Source organism: Equus quagga, chromosome 1, assembly GCF_021613505.1.
Source record: "Equus quagga isolate Etosha38 chromosome 1, UCLA_HA_Equagga_1.0, whole genome shotgun sequence".
In the NCBI taxonomy this organism is placed as follows: domain Eukaryota; kingdom Metazoa; phylum Chordata; class Mammalia; order Perissodactyla; family Equidae; genus Equus; species Equus quagga.
The window spans coordinates 144,177,207-144,200,663 of record NC_060267.1 but is presented as its reverse complement, the minus strand read 5'-3'; the positions used below and the strand labels follow the sequence as shown (position 1 = coordinate 144,200,663).

General features: G+C 40.3%; 1 protein-coding gene across 3 annotated transcripts in view; it reads left to right on the top strand.

Annotated features, from left to right (window-relative positions):
* Window positions 1-14,395, top strand: part of ENTPD3 (ectonucleoside triphosphate diphosphohydrolase 3) — a 35,101-nt gene extending 20,706 nt beyond the window's left edge. For all 3 annotated transcript variants that reach the window (XM_046678565.1, XM_046678545.1, XM_046678555.1), the window contains exons 6-11: window positions 1,233-1,392; window positions 2,363-2,596; window positions 9,686-9,958; window positions 10,103-10,213; window positions 10,640-10,777; window positions 13,044-14,395. In XM_046678565.1, the coding sequence (XP_046534521.1) occupies window positions 1,233-1,392; window positions 2,363-2,596; window positions 9,686-9,958; window positions 10,103-10,213; window positions 10,640-10,777; window positions 13,044-13,280 (1,153 nt within the window). In that variant the 3' untranslated portion in view covers window positions 13,281-14,395. The remainder of the gene's footprint in view (window positions 1-1,232; window positions 1,393-2,362; window positions 2,597-9,685; window positions 9,959-10,102; window positions 10,214-10,639; window positions 10,778-13,043) is intronic.
* Window positions 14,396-23,457: the final 9,062 nt, after the last annotated feature.

Genomic DNA, 23,457 nt, shown 5'->3' with positions numbered 1-23,457 from the left:
GAATGGGGAAGGAAGTCCACTTTCTTTGCTCAGTTTTGGAGTCTGCATTGTGTTTGAAATTTATTCTTTACCTGAAACAGAAATGATGTAGAAATTCCTCCCTCTGAGTTTTCTATCTTATGGAAACAGTTCTTAAGAACCTGACTTTTTCTTGGTTGCTTTTTTCTCCCAGTCCTCTCAGTAAGAAATAATTAAAAGGCTCTGTCGTTTATAGTTTGTGACACAAACCGTGGAATAGAAAGTTCACCACTTGGGGAAAAAAAGTGAATGTCCCATTTGAATAAGTTAAATATTAACTCCTCTTTGTTAAAATGTCTCTGATGGTGATCCATTTCTTCTGAGGAACTAGCGGACATTTTAATTGCTACAAAAGTCAAATATAAAAAAACAGTTAATGAGAATCAGCTGGGATGGGAACTGATCAAACTGGGAAAACTTGGATTTCATTTCCAAGCAGTGGTATTTTGCCACTGAACTGGAATGTACTTCCGCTTGTAGCATTGCTCTTAAGCCATATGCCCCTGGCTTTCTTAACTCACTGATAAAAAGGAAACTAATCTCCCTAATGAGCTTTCTGCTGTAGGCTGAAATGGAAGGAGATGAATGAAATAGTAACGCTATGTCATGGGTGATATAGTAATGCTATGTTGCCACTGTTCCATGGGTCAGCACACTGATGGATTTTAATCCAGTGACAGCCATTATGGCCATGGTATCCTCTCATGATGGAGCTTTCCCAAAGATTGAAGCAGTGATAGCTGAAAACTCAATCTTCTTCCTTCCCTTCTTCCTCCTAAGTGCCCCTTTCTTCTGGGCTGATGAGGGCTTCTTTATTTGGTGCCCCCAAGAGATTGTTTACACCACTCCCATGACTTCAGCAATTTCCTTTCCTCTGCTGATCTGAGACAGAGCAATGGTGATTAAGCAGGAGGCTCTTTTGATTAGCTGGTTGCTAGAGAGTGGAACAGGAACTGATAAGGGGAGAGAACAAGTGGTATTTTTACTGTAGGCTGTTTTCCTGCTTGGCAGTTTGACTGCTAACAAGTGCATCCTGCCTTCACATGGTTGCCTGGGAGGCTTCAACTTGCAAGAGGGGTTGCCATGTCTCGCACACATCTGGAAAATCATCCCTGCCCGCAGGGGTGGGCAAGCCTACGTTTTCACCTGAGCGAGATTATTTGAAGACTGTGTTGTCTGGACACTCAGCCTTTTGTGTTCTGTGCCTTGCACAGGTTGCAAAACGAAACAGCAGCTAATGAAGTCCTTGCAAGCATCCAAAACTACTTCAAGTCCCAGCCCTTTGACTTTAGGGATGCTCAAATCATTTCTGGGCAAGAGGAAGGGATATATGGATGGATTACAGCCAACTATTTAATGGGAAATTTCCTGGAGGTGTGTGAAAACAAATGCATGGGTTTTAATCTTGCTGTTTGTCCCGTCCCCTGTGGGGGGTAGCGTAAGCAGAGGTGCATGCCAACAGGGGCATCTGTCCTGTGTCATTTCCATTGTGTAATGCATTAGGGAAATACGTGTGAGATAACAGCTAAGAAAAGACATGTATAGCTTGGATCATGAGCAGGACCAAATTGGGGAGAGGGAATATCATCACTTTACTAATAAGTGATGATATTTTTCTGGTAAGAAATTGGAGGGATCTAAATCAAACACTGGGCAATGGGTCTTTTGAAGGGCAGCTGGAGAGTGACTCTTCCAAGAAGTTCCATAGCCTTCTGGAATTTACAGAGCCCTCAGACAGTCTGCTTCCCAACTCATTCTGTGTCCCCAGGTCTTCTTACAGTCCATTCCCCACACTTCCTGCTCCTTTGGTGAGGAAAGCTGACTCCAAGAGACAGTCACCATGTTACAGAGGGCATAAACTGAAGGCACTCACACCATATCCAGCCCAAGATCTAATTTGTTCCCCTTCAAATATATTTTAAAAGTTTTAATTAATTGCCAACAGTTAATGTTTTATAAATTTCACATAAAAGTCTAGCTTTCTAGTTTCTCCTGACCCCCTCACTCCCCAAAAGTTGGAAGAGCTGCTCACAGTGGACTCACATTCCTGCATGGCAAAACTGACTGAAACAGAGTGTAGCTCATGCACTCCCCAGTTTGCCACACTCCCCACCATTCCCTGTTGTATACCCCAGTCTAATTCACTCATTTATGTTACCTGTCCAGCCTCTGTAAGCATTTGAGTTCACTATGCCCAAAGTGATGAAGAGATTTGGTCCTGAATGTTCCCCATGTCATACTTCTTGGCAATAAGAAATGGGTCTTGGGTCCAGAGTGGAGAATCCTAGGAAAACAGAGACAGTGCTTTTGGCCTTTTTTCTTGCTTCCTTTTCCCACTGTGCAGAAGAACCTGTGGCATATGTGGGTGCATCCGAATGGAGTGGAAACCACAGGTGCCCTGGATTTAGGTGGTGCCTCCACCCAAATATCCTTTTCCACTGGAGAGAAGGTGGGGCTGAACACCAGCGACATCATGAAGGTGTCCCTGTACGGCTATGTGTACACGGTCTACACACATAGCTTCCAGTGCTACGGCCGGAACGAGGCTGAGAAGAGATTTCTGGCAATACTCCTTCAGGTACCTGAGCTGGGGCAGCAGGTGATCCCTTGGGGGTCTTAGCTGAGGGGAGGGTGCCTTGCCTTCCAGGGTTCCTCCTTTCCTCTACAGTTAGAAGATAGATAGAAACAACAGCATTTTCCAAGGGCCAAGTGCTGTCTCTCTCGCTGTCTGTCTGTTGTATTGACCACTTCCAGTATATTTGAGTCAGAAGTCCAGGGAAATTCCACAGCTCCAGATGTCTTGTAAGTGATTCAAGACCTGGGCTCCATTTATGGACACAAACTGTTTTAAATCAGTAGCTAAATAAGCCTGAGAATTTTGAAATTCCCCTGAGTGCAGACAAAATAATAAAAGTGGTCACAAGAGAAATGCTTGCTAATGGGGAGAGGGCAGATTCCTCCCCAGGCTCTGTCTCTTTTAAGATGGGCCTATATTAGGCAGTTTTGGGGTTTTTTTTTAAAGATTTTATTTTTCCTTTTTCTCCCCCAAAGCCCCCCAGCACATAGTTATGTATTTTTAGCTGTGGGTCCTTCTAGTTGTGACATGTGGGACACCACCTCAGCATGGCTTGATGAGCAGTGCCGTGTCTATGCCCAGGATCCAAACTGGTGAAACCCCGGGCCGCCAAAGCGGAGCGTGCGAACTAAACCACTCAGCCATTGGGCTGGCCACTATTAAGCAGCTTTGATGCCCTTTATATATTGGAATTTTAGAGCAACAGAATTCTCACATCAGTCAGTAATTCATATGGTGACTGTTCCATGGCACAAATGGCTGCTTCAGGCATCAGCTGGAAGGCTGTCACTAATATAAACTTGACATTAGCAAAGTGTGTTTCAGTGAGCACTAGCTCCATGCATGACACCCCGGACCCCAAACTCTAGGGCTCAGGAAGCATCACTCTCAGCTATGGCTGAGAAGGGAAGATGAAGATGAAGGGAAGGGGCCTTGACCACCTAAAGGGGCAGAAAGCCAACCAGAGGCCACAGATCGTGGCTTCTGATGGGGCCCAGGGGCAGGGGACAAGGGCTGGGTCAGCTAGTGAACACAGTGAGCACAGCATCAGTAGGTTAAGCACCACCCCTTCAGCCTACTTTGGTACCTGGAAAAGGAAGTAGTATTCCCCATCCACTAGCCTGCAGAAAAACTGGGCTGGCTCATGAAAGTGTCACCTGCAAAACTCACACCTTCAGACCCCTGTATATACCAAGTAGTCATTGCCGAGCCCGTAGTTCTAGAAAGTGAAATGAAAGCTGCACTGAAAGTACTGGGAAGAAGTAAGTCACCAGAGGTAGATGGGATATTGATAGAATTATTTCAAGCCACGGAGACTGAATCTGTCCAAATCCTAGCAAGATTATGCCAACAAATATGGAAAACAAAACAATGGTTGATAGACTGGAAATGCTCAATATATATCCCAATCCCCAAGAAAGGAGATGCCAAGGAATACAGTAACCATAGGACTGTGGCTCTAATTTTCCATGCAAGTAAAGATGCTCAAGGTGCTGCAACAGAGGCTTTTACCTTATATGGAGCAAGAAATGCCCGGTGTCTACACTGGATTTCGAAAAGGGAGAGGCACACAAATTCTAATTGTGATTATTTATTTGTTGGTTACTGGAGTGCTCCAAAGAATTCCAAAAGAAGGTTAGTCTATGTTTTATAGACTACAATAAAGCCTTTGTCTGCTGGATCATGAAAAGCTCTGGGCATCTCTGAAAGAAATGGGCGTACCTCAGCTCTTGATTGTTCTGATGCATAACCTGTATTGTGGACAAGAAGCCACTGGCAGGACAGAACATGGAGAGACAGAATGGTTTCCTCTAGGCAAAGGGCTTAGACAAGGGTGCAATTTATCTCCCTGTCTGTTTAATCTGTACACAGAACATATCATATGAAAAACTGGGCTAGACTTAGATGAAGGAGGATTGAAATTGGTGGGAAAAATATCAACAATCTAAGATATGAAGATGATGCCATCTTACCGGCAGAAACAGCAATGATCTGAAACAACTTCTGGCGAAAGTAAAAGAAGAAAGTGTCAAAGCAGGATGGCTTGTGAACATCAAGAAGACAAAAATCGTGACTACAGGAGAGCTACACAACTTTAACATAGACAATGAAGGCATTGAAATTGTTAAAGGTTTTGTTTACCTTGGTCCAGTCATCAATTTAAATAGAGACTGCAGCCAAGAAATCAAAGGAGACTGAGACTCGGAAGGGCAGCAGTGAAAGAATTAGGAAGGATCATCAAGTGTAAGGAAGACACTTAGAGAGTAAGGCCAAGATTATCCGCATCCTCATATTCACAATTACTACGTGTGGGTGTGAAAGCTGGACAGTGAAGAAAGCTGGCAGGAACAAAACTGATTGATTTGAAATGCAGTGTTGGAGGAGAGCTCTGGGGATAGCCTGGACAGCCAGAAAGATGAACAAGTGGGTCCTAGAGCAAATTAAGCCCAAACTATTGCTGGAGGCAAAAATGATAAAGCCGAGGCTGTCCTACTTTGGACACATCATGAGAAGGCAGGATTCTTTGGAAAAGACAATAATGCTGCGAAAAGTAGAAGGCAGCAGGAAGACCAAATATAAGATGAATTAACTCCATAAAGGCAGCCATAGGCATGAGTCTACAGGAGCTGAGACGGGTTGTTGAGGACAGCACATTGTGGACATCACTCATTCATAGGTCGCCAGGAGTTGGAGCCAACTTGATGGCACATAACACACGTGCAGGGTGGATTGTGAGAATTCGCCCTCCAGTTCTAGGCTGCTCCTCAAAACTTCTCTTTCAGCCTTACAGAAAAGACTGGAGCTCCAGTGCACATGATGTGACATGTATTGTCAGGAGAGGCTGAGCACTGTCTGGGAAAGACAGAGAGGGGGACCCCTGCGGGCAGCCCTCAGCTACTCTTCCAGGCCTCAAGAGACTCAGTGCCCACCCCAGACTCTCACACACCCCCGACTCAGCCAAATCAAACCCCACTAGGGACTCAATCAACCCTCCCAAGCAAGGTCTCCATAACCACCATTCATCTCCACTCGCTCATTAAAGGATTTCATCCAACATGCCTCTTTCCAGGAGGAAAGCTCTGGAAAATTCTCTTTTCTGCATCTCCTTTTGTTTCTAGCAGTGCTTAATGCCCCTTCCTCCAGCTCTGGCCCTGGCAGAGATGGAGTTGTGGGGGGCTCCTCTGAGCTTCCCACAGGAGAAGGGCACAGGTAAATCATCCTTTTCCCAGGGTGAGTGGAGTTCAGAGAAGCTAACCTCTTAAATTTGGCTGGCCCTGAGGAATAGGTGTGTGTGTGTGTACATGTGTTTATTAAATGTTTATTAAAGAACGATTATCTATGTAGCCAACAGTCTACAGTGGAGAAGTGAATACTCCTCCTGTCTGAGGTCTCCTTTGGGTTTGAGAACACAGGTCTAACGTGTGAGCCGAGGACTGTGGGCAGAGGTGGGAAACCCCAGCCCCTTGCTGTGGACAGTTAGCTCACAGAGACAGGGGTGTCTCTCCACCTTGCCTGGCAACCTCTGGATGCCTGAGAGGGTGGCTCTGCCTTCTAAGCCTTCTGACTCAGGTGAGAGGAAGGATCCGGGTGTGATGAGGATCACCCACAAACGCATGTCTGGACCTGCCTGACCAATACTTTCATGCACCAAAATACATGTTGCCAACCCCGACTTAGAAGGTTCATGCAGATTTTTGCATCCTGGACACTGGCTGAGTAAATTCCAGCAGTCTGGGTCTCATTTCCTTGTCTGTAATATTAAGGGGCTAGTAGTGTGGTGAGAATGATACCTAGATATGTAGTTTGCAAATTAGTTTCTTGTTACCAAGTCTCTAGGCCCCCCAGGGCTCAAGTCTCACTCTGACATGTTAGACATTCGAGACATGCATTCCTTTTCTTTCTTTTCCTCTTTAAGCTAGACTTTCTCTTTTGTTTTTAAAGTAATACATGTTTAGGGAAAAAAATTTAGAAAATTCAGACACACAAAAATATAAGTAATAAACAAGCAAAAAACCCCAGAATTAACCACTATCAACATATTGTTGTATTTTCTTCTAGTTTTTTTTTAATGCATGAATATGTGTATTTACAAATTTGGTGTCATATGGTATATATAGTTTTATAGACAGCTTTTTGTTTCACCTAACAATATATCATGAGGAATTTCCTGAGTTATTAAATGTCCTTTGAAATTGTTAGTTTTATGGGTGCATAATATTCCAAGTACCATTATTTAAAAAGAAAAATTATATTCGTCATTTGATTATAAAAGAAAGTACATTTTTGTTATAAAAATGTCAAACTGTACAAAAAGGTGTTAAAGTAAAAATTTTAAAAACCTCCCTCCAATCCTATTCACTGGACGTCCTCACTGATCACAGCTTGAATGTTGTTGTTCTATGCTTTCCAGGTCAATATATAACTTATTTTCTTTACTATTTAATATTCCAAAATTTATCAACCATTCCTCTCCTGTTAGACACTAGGCTATGTCTTGTTTGACTGCTACAACAATAATATTATAAACCTTCTTGTACGTAGAACGTTTGAACTAGTGATATTACTTCTGTAGGATAGGGTCAAAGGATAGCTATATTTTTTGCTTAAATGGATAAATAGGCAATCTTCCAACAAAATTAAAACCATTCAGATTCCTACCAACAATGTTGTGATGACTTTTTGCAATCTTATAATTTCAGGGATTCCAAGACATTCCAATGATAAGTTTTTGGATGATGAGGATCTATTTCTGGATTTTCTGTTCTATTCTATTCATCCATTTGTCCATTCTTGAGTCAGTATCATGTTGTTCTGGTTGCAGTAGTTTGCTTTTCTACTCTCAGACATTTATTTTGAACTTCAAAATCATTTTAGGTAGTAACAAAAAGAAAAATTTGTATTGAGATTATGATTGGAATTGCATTGATTCATATATTAATTTGGTAAAAATTGCCTTAATGATAAGAATTCCTATCCAGAATTATAAAATGTCCTTCCATTTATTTACTTCTTAGTTTGTATCCTTCAGTAAAACTTAAGAGTTTTTGTCATTGGTCCTATATGTTTCTTTTAAAGGTAGTTTCCTTGTAAGTTTTTTTAAATAGTTTTGATCACTATTGTTTCTATTTATAAGAGGTTTTACTGTAAGATCAGATTGTGTTCTGGTTTTCTAGTGGCCTTTTTTCTCTCACACCCACTGGTTGACACTTTCATGCCAGTGCCTGCAAACACTAAGTTCAGGGAAGCCTTATTGAATGTCGAGGGCCTGAGCAATGTGGCACATTGGCAAATTATATTTACAGAGTGCCATAACAAATAATTCAAACTCCAGAAAGAGAATAGAAATAATCTTTACTGAGCTTCTTCTATGTTCCAAACCAGAAATAATTTATATTGTCTTGCTTCTTCCCCAGGCTAAGACAGAAATTATTTTAATTATTAAAAAAGTATAATTAGAGGCTGGCCCCATGGTGTAGTGGTTAAATCCAGCACACTCCACTTCAGCAGCTTGGGTTCCCAGGTTTGGATCTTGGGTGCAGACCTACACCACTTGTCAAGCCATGCTGTGGCAGTGACCCACATACAAGATAGAGGAAGACTGACACAGATGTTAGCTCAGGGCTGATCTTCCTCAAGTGAAAAAAAAGAGGAAGATTGGCAACAGATGTTAGCTTAGAGTAAATCTTCTTCGCCAAAATATCTATATATATATATATATAGATATATATATATATCTATATATATATATATGAGTAAAATTTGAGGGGGAAACTAAAAACCAGTTGGTTGACTTAATTTTTTTTCTTTCAACCAATATTTCAGCCACAGGGTGACATAGGAGTGATATGTTACAAATTAGACACGACAATTTTTGAAAATAATAGATTTATTTCACACTATTGAGGCAGAAAGGGGCCAATTTGCTGCCTCCACAGAGTTATATTAAGGTCTTTCTGGAGGATGATCATGTGAGTTATATTGCATGAGTGTTGGACTTCTGTGCAGAATCCTATCACTGACCTTTGTTAAATGATTACATTATTTTGAAGTGTACCTCAGTTCCTCATCAGTAAAATGCATGAGTTGGCCTGAATGTTGTCTGGGTCAAGATTTTACTGTAGGGGATACAATTGTGGGTCCCTACCACAATCTTTATACAAATAAATTATGAAAGGATCAAAGGTTTACATGTAACAAGAATATTGCAGAATTGTTTTGTCATGGTAAAATGATTGAAACCACCTAAATTTCCATCTAGAGGGAAGTCCTTAATAAATTATAGTTTATTTGTACAGTGGAGTGCTATGCAGCTTCTAAAGGGAGAGGCCCCTCTACATGTACAATGAATGAAAAGATCTCAAAGATATATAGATAGATAGATATTTTTTTTTAAAGATTGGCACCTGAGCTGACATCTGTTGCCAATCTTTTTTATTTTTTTCTTCTTCTTCTCCCCAAAGCCCCCCAGTACATAGTTGTATATTCTAATTGTGAGTGTGATGTATTTTTAAGTAGGAAAACAGTATGTATAGAGTACTACCATTTATGATTTAAAGAAGAAAGAAAGAGGGGGGAAAAGAAAATGTATTTGCCTATGCATACAAGAAGTATGCACAAAATGTCTGGTAGAATATAGGAAAACTGGCAATAGTGGTTACTTCCGGGGAGGGGAGCTGGTGGTTGGAAGTGGGTGGGAAGGAGACAATTTTCATAATTATTTGAACTTTTTGGATTAATTTTATTAGGTAGAGAGATAATATTCGATTCAAAATTGTCAGTTAATCAAAACAGATCTTGTTTTCTCATCAAAATGGAGTTCCTAAAACCTGCCTCACAGGGCTATCATGAGGGCTGGAGCAGATAATGTGAGCAACAGCCTAGCATTGTGCCTGCTTCAGAGTCACTGTCCCTGCACTTCCACCTCAGTTATCTAGACAACGTGGGCATCGCCTGCAAGTACACACTGACACAGAATGGCATTTTTTCCATCTCTATTGGCGTTGGAGCGTAGCAATAGTGAGAATTTGCAAAAGGGAAGGACTTGGTCTCCATAAAAGAGTGATTTCTAACACCTCACTCTTGTACCTGCAGAATTCTCCCATGAAAACCCATCTCATCAACCCCTGTTACCCTCGGAATTATACCACCACTTTCACTGGGGACCACATATTTGGCAGCTTCTGCACAGCGGACCTGAGGCCTGGAAGTTACAAGCCCAGTGCCATCATCACTTTTGAAGGAACCGGGGACCCATCCCTGTGTAGGGAAAAGGTGGCTTCTCTGTTTGACTTCGATGCTTGCCATGACCAGGAAGTCTGTTCCTTTGATGGAGTTTATCAGCCAAAAGTTAAGGGGCCGTTTGTGGTAAGAACAAAATCCATGGAAAGATTCCTTTTTCCCCCATTGAATACTTGTTTCTCATCTTTCTCTTTCTCTTCTGCTGACTTGTTTCCCACTTTCTTATTCCCATTCTGAGAACTAATTTCCTGCTGTACTACTTCCTTGCAGGCTTTTGCGGGATTCTACTACACAGCCAGAGCTATGAATCTTTCAGGTAGTTTTTCCCTGAACACCTTCAACTCAAGCACCTGGGATTTCTGCTCACAGAGTTGGAGTCAGGTCAGTATTTAAAGAGAAAGAATCAATATCGGTACAAAGCAGTAGAGCAGAGTGTATTCCATCCGTGTGCACGTGTGTGAACGTTCTGAATGTGACCTTTATGCTGTCCTGTTTTCACCACATCTATAAAATGGGGATCATAAGGAAACCCACATCATACCTGCATTGTGGATTAAAGTGCTAACCGCAGGCATGATGGTTGGAACAGTGTTTGGCAAATAATAAGCACTTATAAACTTAGAGATTATTCTTACGTGATATTTTCATTATATTATATAATTGTATTATTTTATAGTAATTTTTATTATGAGACTCTGGGTGATAAGATTCTTTAAAATAGGACTGTTGACCTAAGGTGTTCTGAAAGGTGCCTTTTAAAACATGCCTGCCTGGCCTTCCACTTACCTGCTTTGAACTTCCTTTCAGCTCCCGCAGCTGCTCCCCATGTTTGATGAGGTGTACGCCCGCTCCTACTGCTTCTCAGCCCACTATATCTATCACTTGCTGGTAAATGGATACAAATTCACCAAAGAGACTTGGCCCCAAATACATTTTAAAAAAGAAGTAAGTCAAAGCACAAGTTGTTTTCTCCTCTTCCTCTCAAGATAGCAGTTTGTGTGTACGTGTGTGAAAGAAATGCCTAAGGTAGAAGGGTATTGGTGATTTAAACTTGCTGAACAGAGCCGATGGGGTTATGATCAGTTGGAGCTTCTCAGAAGAGATGATAGCGAATTCACAGGAGGCGTTCACTGGAGACCCTCCCACTTGAGTAAAGGATTGGAGGCCAGGAGCCCATGGACTCAGTTCCGTGAGGCCAGGACTTATTTTATCATCCTCGTATTCCTGGCATTCAGCACAGGGCGAGAACCTAGAAGATGCTTAGTAAATGCTTGTTGAGTGAATAAACACATATGTTAAGGACTTGAGACTTCTCATCCTGAAAAGAAGCTTCAAATATAACAGCTTTTTTTTACAAGGATAGTAACTAATTGCTCACAGATTTTACGCAGATGCCAGAATAAGATAGAGCGTGAAGGATTACAGCATTAAATGAGAATTTTCCCTTGGAATGAGATTGAGGTCACTGTATTTCCTCTCAAGTGTCCAGAATGGTCTGAAGCTGGAATCACACCTGTCACAGGTGACTGGTCTCAGGAACCCTCTGGACCTTGTTTCTGTGCAAGACTCAGCTTTGCTAATAAGTTCATCCAGCAATATGTTCCCCAGGTTCTGGGAGGGTTTTCTCATGTCAGGAATAGCTGACAGAAAGCCTGACGTATGTCTGGAGTAAGTCTGTTCAGTATTAGCTTCGGCAATAATTAGATCAAACCAATCAATATCTGGTATTAGGCCTGTGCTTGTCTACTTTTACATAAATAAAATTGAGTCATCCAGAAAGAGTCAGGATGTCTGAGACATATAAGGCCTGTCGGTAGCATGTGCTCTCTAAGCTTTGCTTCTGGTGAATCTAATTACCAGCAGAGTACATTAGGAAAACAGAGAATGACTTTCCATTGAATACCAATTTGGATGGATACAGAATTCTAGGCTTCGAGTTCCTTTCCTTTATTCATAAAGGGTTTTGTATCTAGTCAAATTAGTATTCAAAATGTGAGGGCATAAAAAGATGTCAGAAGATTTGCCACACAAAGACTTATGCTGAAAATATTTTTGGAGGAAGTAATTAAATAAGAAAAATAAATCCAGGAGATGTTATAAAAATATAGGAAGTAAGAATAAATGATGTGGCTTAAAATTTATATTAAGAAAGGAAACTAACACCAAAGAAAAGTAAAGGTGAAGAATCCACTCATAACAACCCAGAATTCAAGTATGGCTAATATCTACTGTGATTGGGGGTGGGGTGGGGGCGTCATAGGATACAAGAACATAAAAGTGGCCAAAGATGCTCATCTGGTATAGAGGAACATATATATATCATTTTTAAGGCAAGCAAGGAAAAAATAAATATAGGAAAATAGCACTAATTAAAAATTTGAAACTAAGATATTAGAAGGAAGTCCAAATATATCACAATCACAATAATTATAAATGGAGTAAACCTACTGATTAAAAGACAGACATTGTCAGATTGAATTTTTAAAAATCAAGTATATGTTGTTTCTAAGAGAAACACTTAGGCTTTAAGCCTCAGGATATGGAAAGATTGAAAGTTAAAAAAAAATGTTTAGTTATCAAACAAACACTACCCAAAAGAAAACTGGCGTAACTGTTTAATATCTGACAAAATAAGTCTTTCAGATAAAGAGCATCAATTGAGATAGAGAGGATTACAACATAACAATAAAAAGTTCAATTCATTACGAAGATTGCAAGTTCAAAACATTTATATATCTAATAAAACAGCCGAAAAGCATGTAAACAAAAATTGATAGAACTACCAGAAGAAATTGACAAGATCTATTTCCCATTTACACTGACCTTGTGTTCTTAGAAACTGGAACTGGGTTCAGTGAATCACTCGTTACCCTCTTTCTTGAGCCACAGACACTTGTGTACCCAAGAACAGGAAAACTTTCACTGTTGTTAACTGAACCCTCTTCACACTTGGCTGTGGCGAGTTTGTGAGGATTTGTTCTTCTGACTGTTTTCTCTGCAGTGTTGGAGGTAGGGCCTCAAGACTTTGTGGTCACGGGGACCTGGGTTCTCGCCTAGTCTCTGCAGTGTCTGAACGTGGGCAAGTCCTCTGGCCTCCTTAGGCCATAGTTTCCTGTGGGTGTTTCATGAGGGTGACAGTGGGGTGCCCCAGGTATGTAATTCCCACCTTGAGCCCTGCCCTGAGAACTGAGCCATCTCCTCTACTCCACAGGTGGGAAATAGCAGCATAGCCTGGTCTCTCGGCTACATGCTCAGCCTGACCAACCAGATCCCAGCAGAAAGCCCCCTGATCCGCCTGCCCTTGAAGCCATCTGCCTTTAGGTGCACCGTCGCCTTCTTCTCCGTAGTGACCTTGCTGTGTCTGGCGTTCCTTGTGTACCTGTGTGTGTCATCCAGGAATCAGAGGCGTGCCCAGCAGGCCTTCACTCATGCAGTGGATTCTGCGTGAGCCTCAAAAAGCAGCTCCTGGAGCCTAAGAACCAGCGTGGGTAGCACCAGACAATGCAAACAAAGTGTCCCTCTTCAGGAAACACCACTAAAGTGAAATACCTAGGTCATGTGCCTCTCTGATACTGATTTATGCCAAAGCACCTCTTGGGGAGTCCCTCAACTGTTCTGTGCACATTGGTCCCCCAGTGACCCACCTAGGGGAGTAATGTTGACCTACTTGCTGACCTACTTAGGGAACAGAGGACAGACAGACCATCAAGGTTAGGCTCTTTATTTCAAGTGCCCCAGAGGAAGAGTAAGTTGAGAATATGACAGTTTAATGTTGAAGAATTGACCTCAAGACTCAGTTTCTATTTTTCCTCCCTCAGAAATGCCATATTCCTCCAGGCAAGTTTGGAAACTGGCAGGCCCCCATTAAGCATTTGGCCCAGTAAGATATCTCATTTTATGGCTTCCTCCCATTGATCCTTAACTAAGACTTTCCTTTAGCGATCCCATAAACATTGAGCTCCCTCAGACTGGCAGAATATAGTATCTGGAGGGGAAGACTCCTTTCTCCCCGATGACAGTGGCCGTAGCCAGACTTCTGTCATGCAGGCAGGACCTGAAGGACAGACACACAGACAGTCTCCCAGAAAACTGCAGGCCATTCCCAAAGTGAGATTCCCACTCAGTGCTCTGGTCATTAGCTTGCAGCCTGTAAATCATCGGCCTTTCCTCCCGTTCACATTGCTGTGTTCTCCTGTAAAACATGCACTCCTAGAGGGGCTATTGTGTTCCAAATCTTTTTGCATTTGCTAGGCTTTTCCTTAGAGCTGTCTTTTCATCGTTAGCTGGGTTTGTACATTTTGCCCACCATTCCCACAGGTGTACCTGATGCCGAGACATCCTATTCTATGATTTTGTTACCAATTACTTTCCTAGATCATAGCCCTCTCTGTATAGTAGCCATACTTCTTGACTTTGTGGAAAGAAAGGAAGCTGCAGGGACAGTTAATTCCAAAGTGGGATGGGAAAGAACTCGAGCAACTCCAATGGCTGCAAACTAAAAATCAACATTATTTCAGATTGTTGTTTGTTGGCTGAATACAGAATAAAGGACTCTGATTTTGACTTGCAATGGTAGTATTTACCAGAGGAAGTTTTGAAAATTTTTTAAGAAAACTTTCCTAGTGAGTTAAGAAAATCATGCATTAATATCCCCTTTATTCCAGAGAGTTCAAAGTGCTTCACTTTAATAAACCTTTGGCTCCTTGAGATAAGTGAGGCGAACATTTCTTTACCTTATTTGACATTCAAAGCTTCTGTAAGGCCACAACCTGCCATTCAGATCTTGATTCCCACCAAGAATGGCTGCACCCATTCCAAGATGCACCTTTGCTCACACAGTTCTCCCTATCAGACTGTGGGTCGTCCTCCCACCAGTCCAAATAATGCTTGTTTCTCAAGGCCCCATGCTAGCTCTACTTCTTCCACAAAGTTTTCCTTGCACGCACACACACGCGTGCGCGCACACACACACACACACTATGATCTATCTCTTTGACTACATTTAAAAAACTGTGTAATTTCTTATATTATTATTTATTTGTATATGTGCATATGGCTTATTTCTAAAGTAGACAGTAGGCTACTTAAGCGCAATGCCTATCATTCATTACTCACTCATTCATTCATCAGACATCCAAAAAACAACTACTATCGGCCTAACACCTCGCCAGGTGTGATCTTGGATTTGGATAAGTGCTATGAATATAGTGTATACTTGGCATATTTGTTGACTGATGTTATTTCCATAAATGACATAAATGAGGGATGGACAATAAACTGTAGAGATATCAGACAAAAATAGCATCTGAATACCAAGAGTTTGCAAGAAAAAAAGGATATGTCTGTGCAGGAAACAGGGCCAAGGTTCCAGGAAGGCAAGTTGTAGTCAACGTTTCTAGCCCATTTGGGAACTTGGAATAAGCTGATGAAGTATTTTGGGTTTTCTGACATATATCAAAGAATTCTTATGAGATGGCCCATCATGAAATCTGCAGTCCAAGTAACATATGTAGTATTACTATGGTAGGCAGAAGTCTAAAATTGTCCCCAGCACCATCGCCCTCTGGTGTTACTCTCGAGATGATGATGTTGCATGGTAAAAGAGATTTGCAGATGAAATTACTAATCAGGTGACCTTAAAATGGAGAGATTACCCATGTAGGCCTAATCTCTTCACATGAGCTCTTTAAAGGTAGAGTATTTTTTCCAGAGGAAGTCAGTTTCAAAGCATGAGAAGGATTTGACATCTGTTGTTAACCTGAAGATGGAGGAGGCCGGGTGGAAAGGGCCTGAGAGCAGCCTCTAGGAGCTAAGAGCAACCCCTGGCTGACAGCCAGCAAGAAAACAGGGGCTTCAGTCCTGAAACTGCAAGGAACTGGGTTCAGCCAACAACTGAATGAACTTGGAAGTGTATTTCCCCAGAGCCTCCAGATAAGAGCTCAACCCCACTGACACATTGATTTCAGCCTTTTGAGGCTCAGGAGGGAACCCAGTTGAGCCCACCCAGACTTCTGACCTACAGAACCTGAAGTTGGTTTTAGGCCACTAAGTTTGTGTCAATTTGTTACACAGCAATAGAAAATTAATACAACTACAGAACCCAAGCCCCAAGGCTCCAACCAGAGCAAGTGCTTACATTTGAAATATGTGGTGAAGATAAAAGCGATGCGGTGTCGCCAATTGTGCCCATTCCTTCCAAGAGCCATGTGAGAGAGGAATGGGCTCAGTGGTAAAATCATGTGCCAACATCACTCAGCCAGCAGCATTTCAGGAGGTGGAGACTGTGAGTTGAGATTCCAGCCTGGTTGAGTCTAAAGCCCATTATGTCCATCACATTTCCTTTTACAAAGAAAGACAGTATCATGTAGCAGTTAAGAGTTTGGCTTTAGAATTTTATCATCCAACATACCCATTCACAGACAGACTCTTTATTTATGACAAAGATGTCATGTTAGAGCAGCGGGAAAAGATGTGGGACTATTGGGTTTCCATATGGAGAAAAAAGAGAATCTGACCCCTTCCTTATACCATTTTCAAAAATCATTTCCAGGTAGGTAAAGACCTAAGTGTAAAAGATACACCTATAAAGATTTTAGAATAGAATGTAGGAGAAAATTTTTGAGATCTTGAATAAAGGAAAGGTTTCTTAAACTGTACACAAAAAAGCATTAACATAAAAAATACTTGATATATTTGATTACATTAAAATTAAGAACTTCTGTTGATCAAAAAACACCATTAAAAGAGTGAAAAGACAAGCCACAGAGGGGAAGAAGGTATTTGCAACATATATAACTGATAAAGGACTAGTTTCCAAAGTATATGAAGAACTCCTGTAAATCAGTGAGAAAAAGGCAGATGATGGGCTGGCCTGGTGGTGCAGCCGTTAAGTTCACACGCTCTGCGTCTCAGCGGCCCGGGGTTCGCCGGTTCGGATCCTGGGCATGGACATGGCACCGCTTGGCACTCCAGGCTGTGGTAGGGGTCCCACATATAAAGTAGAGGAAGATGGGCACGATGTTAGCTCAGGGCCAGTCTTCCTCAGCAAAAAAGAGGAGGACTGGCATTAGTTAGCTCAGGATAATCTTCCTCAAAAAAAAAAAAAGAAAGAAAAAGGCAGATGATCCAATTTTTCTAAATGAGCAAAAGGCTCAAAAAGACACTTCACAAAAAGAGAAATCTAAATGTCCAATAAATATGAAAAGGTGCTCAATCTCATTCATAGATTGGGTCAATGCAAATTAAAACTACAATGTGATAACAGAATATATCCATTAGTTAGGCAAAAATTTAAATATCTGACAATACCAAGTGTCAATGAGAGTGTAGAACAACGGGAACTCTCATACACTGCTGGTGGGAATGTCAATCAATGCAACCTCCCTGGGAAACTGTGGTATTGTCTAATAAAGTTGAAGATTTACATACAAATGACCCAGAAATTCCAGTCCAAAGTATATACTACCTTAGACATATGTGTTCTAATGTACACCAGGATACATGCCTAAGAATGTCCTTACCAGCAACCAAGATGCGCATCTCATAAAATGGAAGAAGGAATAATGAAATATCTGTACTAGAAAATACCATACAGCATGAAAACAAAAGAACTACAAATATACGTTCAATATGGATGGATCTTAAGAAGGTAAATTTAAGGGTAAAAAGCAAGTCACAAAAAATATATATGTAGTATAATTCCATTTATATACAGTTCAAAAACAGGCAAAACTAAACACAGAAAGTAAACTCTAAACAAAAGCAAGGAAATTATTACTCTTCAATTTGGGGGAGGATGGAGGTTGTATTTGGAAAGGGATAAATGAGTGTCTTAGTCTGCTAGGGCCACCATAACAAAATACCACAGATGGTGGCTTAAACAGTAGAAATTTATTTCTCACAGTTCTAGAGGCTGAGAAGTCCAAGACCCAGGTGCCAGCCAATCCAGTTTCTGGTGAGAGCCCTCCTTCTGGTTTGCAGACAGCCGCCTTCTCGCTGAGGCCTCACACGGCCTTCCCTCTGTGCTTGCTGGTGGGGAGAGGGGGGTGTGAGCTCTCCGGTGTATCTGTTTATAAGGAACTAATCTCATCATGAAGACCCCAACCTTATGACCTCACCTAACTTTCAGTACCTCCCAAAGGCCCCATCTCCAATTACCATTACACTGGGGGTTAGGGCTCCAACATATGAATATTGGGGGGACACAAACATGTGGTCCGTAACAACAGGACTTGTGGGGTGATAGTGATGTTCTATAATAGGATAGTAGTCACAGGTGTTACCATATTTCAACCGTTTATACACTTTCTATATGTCTTATATGACCTTTAAAAAATAAAATTATATATCTGGGTTAACTCAAAGATTTGCTACCTCTGTGATCTTCATAAAGTCTTTTGATCTCTTTCAGCCTTGATTTCCTCATATATAAAGTGGGGATAATACCCACCTCCTGGGATAGTTAAGAGAAAATTTAGCACTTTGCCAGTGCCTGGCACAGAGTATGGCCAATGAATAAAGGTTTTAAATGTATTTCTTTTGCCTATTTACTTATTCCTTCATTTACTCATCATATATATTTACCAAAAGTTCCATGTGCTGAGCATCGGGCTGAGTGATCCAGGCTGTAGGAGAAATGAGACAAAGTTCTTTCCTCTTGAACACGTGAGACCTGAAGGCCCTCTGCTGGAGCCAGGAGAAAATCCTGCCCTGGTTGCACTTTTGGATTTTTTCCTCCCTAATTAAAGACACTGAAAAAAGTCATCAGTTCGAAAATATTTCTTTCATATTGACACTTTTATTTTTATTTATTTATTTTTAATTGAAGTAACATTGGGTTATAACATTATATAGCTTTTGGATGTACATCATAATATATTTCGAATTCTGTGTAGATTACATCATGTTCACCACCCAAAAACTAATTATAGTCCATCCCCTCACATGTGAGCCGAATCACTCCTTTTGCCCTCCCCCTCCATCCCCCATGGTAACCACCAATCCATTCTCGGTTGGTATGTGTTTGTTTGTCGTTTTTATCTTCTACTTATGAGTGAGATCATACGGTATTTGACTTTCTCCCTCTGACTTATTTCACTCAGCATAATGCCCTCAAGTTTCATCCACGTTGTCACAAATGGCCGGATTTCATCATTTCTTATGGCTGAGTAGTATTCCATTGTGTATAAATACCACATCTTCCTTATCCATTCATCTCTTGATGGGCACCTAGGTTGCTTCCAAGTCTTGGCTATTGTGAATAAAGCTGCAATGAACATAGGGATGCAGGTATCTTTATGCCTTTGTCTTTTCAAGTTCTTTGGATAAATACCCAGCAGTGGGATAGCTGGATCATATGGTAGATCTATCCTTAATTTTCTGAGGATACTCCATACTGCTTTCCCTAGTGGCTGCGCCAGTTTGCACTCCCACCAGCAGTGTACAAGCGTTCCCATCTCTCCGCATCCTCTCCAACATTTGTTGTTTCCTGTCTTGTTAATTATAGCCATTCTGACCGGAGTGAGGTGATACCTCATTGTAGTTTTGATTTGCATCTCCCTGATAGCTAATGATGTTGAGCATCTTTTCATATGCCTGTTGGCCATCCGTATATCTTCTTTGGAGTAATCTCTGTTCAGATCTTTTGCCCACTTTTTAATTGGGTTGTTGGTTTTTTTGTTGTTGAGCTGTGTGAGTTCTTTGTATATTTTGGATATTAACCCCTTATCTGATATATGGTTTGCAAATATCTTCTCCCAATTGTTAGGTTGTCTTTTTGCTTTGTTGATGATTTCCTTTGCTGTGCAGAAGCTTTTTAGTTTGATGTAGTCCCATTTGTTCATTTTTTCTTTTGTTTCCCTTGCCCGGTCAGACATGGTACTTGAAAATGTGCTGCTAAGACTGATGTCAAAGAGCGTACTGCCTATGTTTTCTTCTAGGAGTTTCATGGTCTTGGGTCTTACATTCGAGTCTTTAATCCATTTTGAGTTGATTTTTGTGCATGGTGTAAGGGAATGGTCTACTTTCATTCTTTTGCATGTGGCTGTCCAGTTTTCCCAACACCATTTATTGAAGAGACTCTCCTTTCTCCATCGTATGCTCTTGGCTCCCTTGTCAAATATTAGCTGTCCATAAATGTGTGGGTTTATTTCTGGGCTCTCGATTCTGTTCCATTGATCTGGGTGTCTGTTTTTGTGCCAGTACCATGCTATTTTGGTTACTATGGCTTTGTAGTATATTTTGAAATCAGGGAGTGTGATACCTCCAGCTTTGTTCTTTTTTCTCAGGAATCCTCTGGCTATTTGGGGTCTTTTGTTGTTCCATATAAATTTTAGGATTCTTTGCTCTATTTCTGTGAAAAATGTTGTTGGAACTTTGATAGGGATTGCATTGAATCTATAGATTGCTTTAGGAAGTATGGACATTTTAACAATGTTAATTCTTCCAATCCAAGAGCATGGAATAGCTTTCCATTTCTTTGTGTCTTCTTCGATTTCTTTCAACAATGTTTTATAGTTTTCGGTGTACAGATCTTTCACCTCTTTGGTTAAGTTTATTCCTAGATATTTTATTCTTTTTGTTGCAATTGTAAATGGGGTTGTATTCTTAATTTCTCTTTCTGTGACTTCGTTGTTAATGTATGGAAACGCAACCAATTTTTGTACATTGATTTCATATCCCGCGATTTGACTGTATTCCTTTCTTGTTTCTAAAAGTTTTTTTGTGGATTCCTTATGGTTTTCTAGATATAAAATCATGTCATCTGCAAAGAGTGACAGTTTCACTTGTTTTCCAGTGTGGATCCCTTTTGTTTCTTTTTTTTTTTTTTTTTTTTGCCTGATTGCTCTGGCTAGGACTTCCAATACTATGTTAAATAAGAGTGGTGACAGTGGGCATCCTTGTCTGGTTCCTGTTCTTAAAGGGATAGCTTTCAGTTTTTCTCCATTGAGAATGATATTTGCAGTGGGTTTGTTATATATGGCCTTTATTATGTTGAGATATTTTCCTTCTATACCCATTTTATTTAGAGTTTTTTCATAAATGGATGCTGTATCTTGTCAAATGTTTTCTCTGCATCTATTGAGATGATCATGTGATTCTTATTCTTCATTTTGTTAATATGGTGTATCACGTTGATAGATTTGCAGATGTGTTGAACCATCCCTGCATCCCTGGAGTGAAACCCACTTGATCATGATGTATGATCTTTTTAATGTATTGTTGTATTCAATTTGCTAGTATTTTGTTGAGGATTTTTGCATCAATGTTGATGAGTGATATTGGCCTGTAATTTTCTTTTTTTGTGTTGTCCTTGTCTGCTTTTGGTATCAGGATAATGTTGGCTTCGTAGAATGAGTTAGGAAGCCTCCCCTCATCTTCAATTTTTTGGAAGAGTTTGAGAAGGATAGGTATTAAGTCTTCTTTGAATGTTTGGTAGAATTCACCAGGGAAGCCATCTGGTCCTGGACTTTTATTTTTGGGGAGGTTTTTGATTGCTGTTTCGATCTCCTTACTGGTGATCGGTCTATTCAAATTTTCTACTTCTTTTTGGTCCAGTTTTGGATGGTTGTATGTTTCTAAGAATTTATCCATTTCTTCTAGATTATCCAATTTGTTGGCGTATAGCTTTTCATAGTATTCTCTTATTATCTTTTGTATTTCTGAGGTGTCTGTTGTAATCTCTCCTCTTTCATTTCTGATTTTATTTTTTTGAGCCTTCTCTCTCTTTTTCTTGGTGAGTCTAGCTAAGGGTTTGTCAGTTTTGTTTATCTTCCAGAGAACCAGCTCTTCGTTTCACTAATTTTTTCTATTGTCTCTATTTCACTTATTTCTGCTCTGATCTTTATTATTTCCTTCCTTGTGCTGATTTGGGCTTTGTTTGTTGTTCTTTTTCTAGTACCTTTAGATGCGCTTTTAGATTATCTATTTGGGATTTTTCTTCTTTGTTGAGGTACGCCTGAATTGCTATAAACTTCCCTCTTACAACCGCTTTTGCTGTATCCCACAGATTTTGGCATGTCATGTTTTCATTTCCATTTGTCTCCAGTAATTTTTTGATTTCTTCATTGACCCAATTGTTGTTCAGTAGCATTTTCTGTAATCTCCACATTTTTGTGGCTTTTCTGGTTTTCTTCCCATAGTTGATTTCTAGTTTCATACCTTTGTGGTCAGAAAAGAAGTATGGTATTATTTCGATCTTCTTAAATTTATTGAGACTTGTTTTGTGGCCCAATATGTGATCAATCCTGGAGAATGTTCCATGTGCATTTGAAAAGAATGTGTATAGATATTTACAAGTGTTATATTTTCTTGTTGGATTGTTCCCTTTATCATTATGTAGTGCCTGTCTTTGTCTCTTGTTACAGTTTTTGTTTTAAAGTCTATTTTATCTTATATAAGTTTTGCTACCCCCGCTTTCTTTTCTTTGCCATTTGCATGGAATCTTTTTCCATCCTTTCACTTTCAGTTTGTGAATGTCTTTAGGTCTGAAGTGTGTCTCTTGTATGCAGCATATACATGTGTCTTGGTTTTTTATCCAATTGGCCACCCTATGGCATTTGATTGGAGCATTTAGTCCATTGATGTTTAAAGTAGCTATTGATAAATATGTATTTATTGCCATTTTGTTACTGTTTTTTCTGGGTGTTTTAGTAGTTCTTCTCTGTTCCTATCTTTTTCTCTTGCTCTCTTTCCTTGTGGTTTGATGGCTATCTTTAGTAATATGTTGAATTTCTTTTGTCTTACTTTCTTGCTTGCTTATTATAGGTTTCTGATTTGTGATTACCATGAGGATCCTATTTAATATTCCATGTATATAATAGTCTATATCGAGTTGACAGACTCTTTGCCTTGACCTCTTTCTAAAAGCTCTACTTTTTCACTCCCCTCCTCCCACATTTTATGTTTTTCAAATCATATATAGTCTCTTGTTTAGTGTGTGTCTATCCATTACCCTCTTATCATTGAAATAGGTGATTTTAGTACATTTGTCTTTTAACCTTCATATTATCTTCACAGGTAGTTGATCTGCTACCTTTACTATATTTTTACCTTTACAAGTGATTTTGTTGCCTGTTTTGTTGTTGTTTTGTTTTTTTGATAATAATTTTTTTTATCTCTATTTGTGGTCATTGCTTTCCCACTTAAATAAGTCCCTTCAGCATTTCTTGCAGAACTGGTTTCTTGGTGATAAACTCCTTTAATTTTTGCTTGTCTGGGAACCTCTTTATCTCTCCTTCCAATCTGAATGACAACCTTGATGGATAGAGTATTCTTGGCTGTAGGTTTCTTCCTTTTAGCACTTTAAATACATCGTGCCATTCTCTTCTCGCCTGTAGGGTCTTGGCTGAGAAGTCCGCTGATAGCTTGATGGGCTTCCCTTTATATGTCACTTGTGGCACTTCTCTTGCTGCTTTTAGGATTCTCTGTTTATCTTTAATTTTGGACATTTTAATTATAGTATGTCTTCGTGTGGGTCTCTTTGGGTTTATCTTGTTTGGAGCTCTCTGTGCTTCCTGAACTTGGATGTCTGTTTCCTTCCTCAGATAGGAAAATTTTCATCTATTATTTCTTCAAATAAATTTTCTACCCCTTTGTCTCTCTCTTCTCCTTCTGGGGCACCTATA